Source organism: Montipora capricornis, chromosome 11, assembly GCF_036669925.1.
Source record: "Montipora capricornis isolate CH-2021 chromosome 11, ASM3666992v2, whole genome shotgun sequence".
NCBI classification, from domain to species: domain Eukaryota; kingdom Metazoa; phylum Cnidaria; class Anthozoa; order Scleractinia; family Acroporidae; genus Montipora; species Montipora capricornis.
The window spans coordinates 16,036,046-16,040,469 of record NC_090893.1 but is presented as its reverse complement, the minus strand read 5'-3'; the positions used below and the strand labels follow the sequence as shown (position 1 = coordinate 16,040,469).

General features: G+C 39.7%; 1 protein-coding gene across 1 annotated transcript in view; it reads right to left on the bottom strand.

Moving 5' to 3' along the window:
- Positions 1 to 537: 537 nt before the first annotated feature.
- The window catches only part of LOC138024455 (kinesin-like protein KIF2A), a 31,606-nt gene continuing 27,719 nt past the window's right edge, over positions 538 to 4,424 (bottom strand). The window contains exons 27-28 of the mRNA XM_068871662.1: positions 1,886 to 1,948; positions 538 to 956 (exon numbers count right to left, since the gene is read on the bottom strand). Coding sequence (XP_068727763.1) covers positions 877 to 956; positions 1,886 to 1,948 — 143 coding nt within the window. The 3' untranslated portion in view covers positions 538 to 876. The remainder of the gene's footprint in view (positions 957 to 1,885; positions 1,949 to 4,424) is intronic.

Genomic DNA, 4,424 nt, shown 5'->3' with positions numbered 1-4,424 from the left:
TACTTTTTTCATTTATGACACAACAAAATACATTTATACAATTATAGATAAATTAAAACTAATGAAATTGATTTACATTTTTTTTGTAATAATTTCTGTTATTTTGTAGTAGTTTTTAATGTCTTGTTCAGCCTGTTCTATTACGTTTTATTGCTGCCCATCTAGCATAGCTATGCTAGTTGTGGGTAACAAATATTGTAAATTCGTCTTACTATAATAAAATGCTGTTGTTGGTGGTGTAATTTAAATTATTTTTATAGCTTGCTTTAGCATATCTTCACTGTTCCGGAATAAATCAGGAAAAAAAAAAACGATTAACTTGAAACGAAGAAAACCAGTCTTACTGAGAATGTTAAGGTAGGATGAGTTTTAGCCCCCTAATCTCGCCATGAACAGGTTCACCCATGAAAACCTTGCAGTTATAAATTAGCAAAATAATTTAAAGGACTTAAAAGCTGTAACATTTTGGGCAGAGTTGTTCGGAGTTAGTACTTTTCCTGCTTTTAAGACAAAAAAGGGAAAAAGAAAACCACCGTCTTTTGCTTGTCATGGTATTTAAACCAGTCTTTAACCGGTTTATTCTTGGTTCAAACTACTATACAACGAATACAACGAATACAACAAACTATGACTGGCACAATAAATAGCAAACACTCCACAAACCAAATCCGGCACCTTGGACCGTGGAACACCTTTCCACGCCAGTGTTCTTACCTATGCTAGACGCATTCAATATTCACGCAATGGTCTTAGATCTAATTCGGGCTCTGGTGGGCTAGTTCAAAAGGTAAGATCTTGATATACGCGAACCTCCAGGTCAACTAAGAATGTCCATAGTCACTGGAAATTAACTACAGCACAACACTGCAGGGTCTATCAATAACCTGGCAATTTTCTTATATTTCTACTCGCCATTTCTTCTTCCTCCAGCTGTTTCTTGAATCTGTTTACCTTTTCTGCAAATTTTACAAGGGAGGCAAGCGAAGTTAAAAATTTGATCGCGAAAAGATTGCTCGAGTAGGAAAATTGGGTCCACATGGGCAGGCTTGACTTAGCAAAATGGTAGTATATAGGTTTTGCACGGCAGTCATGATGCATGGCAGGAACAATAGATTCTTTTTCCTATGGGAACAAATGTTCTTTCTAATGCAAAACATTTTCATTGTTCCTGCCATGCAACATGGCTGCCGTGCAAAACCTCTTTTAGGGAAGACTTATTGCAAAGCAGCTTGTTACGTAAAATCGAGAATAAACTCATGCCTCTCACAGCTAAGTCGTGGGGCAAACTACTGCTAGTTTTAAGTCTTGCCCGGCAGATAAAAAGCGAAATTTTGAGGTAAGAATGGTAAAAAATGCTTGCTTTTGGTGAAGAGATTCCCTGCTAGCAGACGTTTCTTTTGACGAGTACGGGAGAAGAGACCTCTGCCATGGGTCGAAATTCACTGTGTTGAGCATACACGGCGGTTACTTAGCGACCGAATCCTTACGTCATAATTCATGTTGTGTGGGCTCACTTAACAACAGCGGAATTACTGTAAAGGAATGCGTGGGACCCAGTAGGCTCAAGTCACAGTCAGCAAACATATCATGCATGGGGCATGCGGTTTGAAGAGCGCCGTTCAAGGTCGTGGACGGCGGCTCGATCAAAGTGAGTTTCGACCCATAGCAGAGGTCTCTTCTCCCGTTCTCATCATCCAGGTGAACGCAAAACAAAAAAGACCTCTGCTAGCAGGGAAGTGGAGAGATTTATATTGCACATGAAAGATATTTGACTTTAGTTGCACTTTAAAGCAGTACTAAGGCAACCCCAACTTATTCGTATTAAATTTATAATCCGTGGCCTATACTTAAATCACGGAGGCATGAATGAATCACAATTGCAAACCTCGAAGCTGGGTGAATTTCTCGATCTTCTGAGCCAGTATTTCATCGAGTCGTCGTACGTACTCTGTGACAAAAGAACACGCCAGAATTAAATTCAGAGAATCTTTGGGGCACATGATTCTAAAATGGGATAGCACAGTTGTGGTTAAATTTGACATTTTTGAAGCCGGGGAAAGGTTGTTGCCGCTGGGAGTGGAATCAGGGAGATTTGAATTGTAAGGTATTAGGGAGCTTAAGCAACGACAACGGCGACGGCAACGAGAACGTCACAAATTTGCATATTTAGAGGGTAAAAACAATAGCTTTGCACGCCCTGCACGTGCGTTTTTCACTTTTGTCCATTTCGTTGCCGTCGTCAGCAAAACAACAACGTGAAATAGCCAAGTTTTTGGTTTTATGAAGAACGTCAGCACTTGAGGATAAATTTTCATTTTCTCTCCTAAAATTGAGTGCCGTTCCGACTGGTGTCATCTTTGAGGAATTACCACACCCTTGTCATATTAAAAACGTTGAAATAGTCACGAAGCGATTAAAATAACGCAAATTTATATTTTGAGATGACGTTCTCGTTGCCGTCGCCGTTGTCGTTGCTTAAGCTCCCTATTAAAACCGTGCAAACGGGCACAAGCACTCCCAACATAGACCTCTTTCATAATGGCGGCCAAATAAAATATTGGGTCGTGTCGTACCCCATTGAATGGGCTTCAGGATTGGCCAAAACAACAATAGAACGAACAACGATGACAATGGATTTAGCACAGAAAACAACAGGAGGTACACTACTATACAGCCAATGAAATATAGTGTTCAACAAGAGGTACCACCCCACCCAAAATATTCTTCTGCTTTAAAGACCCACCTTGAACCAACAAGCTTTTCGAACGTTTGTCTTTGTTTTTGAAATTCGCATTGCTTAACGTTGCGATCTGATTGGATGAATTTTAGCTTTGGCGAGATTCTCATGTATAAAAATTGTTCCAAAGCACGCAATACCTGAAGGGTGAACGCCTTTTAGCCTCGCTACGACGAGCAAATTTCAAAAGAGTATTTGTTTCAAAATGAGGGCAGTAGGTCTAATTAAGGACGGTGCCTACTAATTAAAGATATTTTTGCCACGGTGTGTGATTATGCGGGAAATGTAGACCTTAACAAGTGTTATTGAAATCCAAAAAGAAAATTGGGGGTAACCACGCATTTTTGAAAGATAGTTCAAGAATAATATTTGTAAAACGCTTTAAAATACAAAGCAATGCATGGCGTTCTTTCTCAAATTGAAGCTTAATTATCTCTCAAAAATGCATGGTTACCCCCAATTTTCTTTTTGGATACAAAGAGTACTTACTAAGATATACTTTCTCCGGATAGTTTTACGCCGCGCAAAAATATCCTTGTATTAGTAAGCATCGGCGATAGGAAATCCGAGTATCTGGAGATTCGCAGAACGTATGCGCAATGACAATAGAAGGCACCGTGCTTAACATAAATACAAAATAATGTGAAGGAGGTCGCCGTTTGTAAAAAGTGGTCTATTGTCGGGAATTGATGGTTCTGCGGATGTTGGATGGTGTTATATCAGTTGTGCGCAAACGTACCCAACAACTCCTAGCAATAGAGTGGTAAAGTGATGACGTCACAAAAACTAAATTTATGAAATTATGGGATTTACTGAGATATTCTGTAAGTACATGACGAAGAATGGCCGCTTGCCAAAAATCAGCATACTGTTGCAATATGGGGGTAAGATATTACACTCTTCCATGCTTCAGTAACTCCATACAAATCCTTGTAATTTTGTCTTGGTTCTAAACCTGTAGCATGAAAGGGCCAATATCTCATCCCCAAACTGCAATAAGATGCTGATTTTTGGCAAATGGCCATTGTTCATCATGTACTTTCTGAAGATCTTAATGAATCCCATAATTTCATAATTTTAAATATTTGTGTCGTCACACTTTACCACTCTATGTAAGGACGTGAAGTGTATTATGGGAAGGATACGACCCATAAGACTTTGTAAACTTACAAAATTCGGCTGCCATCTTGTTTTTCAATATGTTGATGCGTTGCTACAGTCAGTATCTCCATGGAGACCATACGTATTGCGCGTGCGTGACCCCAACAACGTTGGAGGAGCTGTGTAAATGAATCCAACATTGTTGCGCTACGCTTCGTCGATCATGGAACAAAAGAAATGTTGGGAGTTCTTCGCTCAAAAGTTGAACTGTTTTCAAACTTAGTGCAACAACTCTCCACAACATGCAACAAGGAGTGCAAACGCATGCAACATGTAACATCCAAGAATGTTGCGTTTAACAGAAGACGCCGTTTCACAAATTTGTATCGTGACCTGGTCAATAAATGCAGCTGAGCGGAGCTGTCTTTGTATAAACACGGACCTCAGTTCTTTTCTCCTGCTCATAGGCCTCTTTTAATACTAAGTACTTTACCATTACATACAAAAAGCAAGCAAAAAGCAAGGAGGTTTGCATGAGCTCTTGTTTTCACTTACCAGCCTTGCAAGGCAATGCAGCACAACGCAC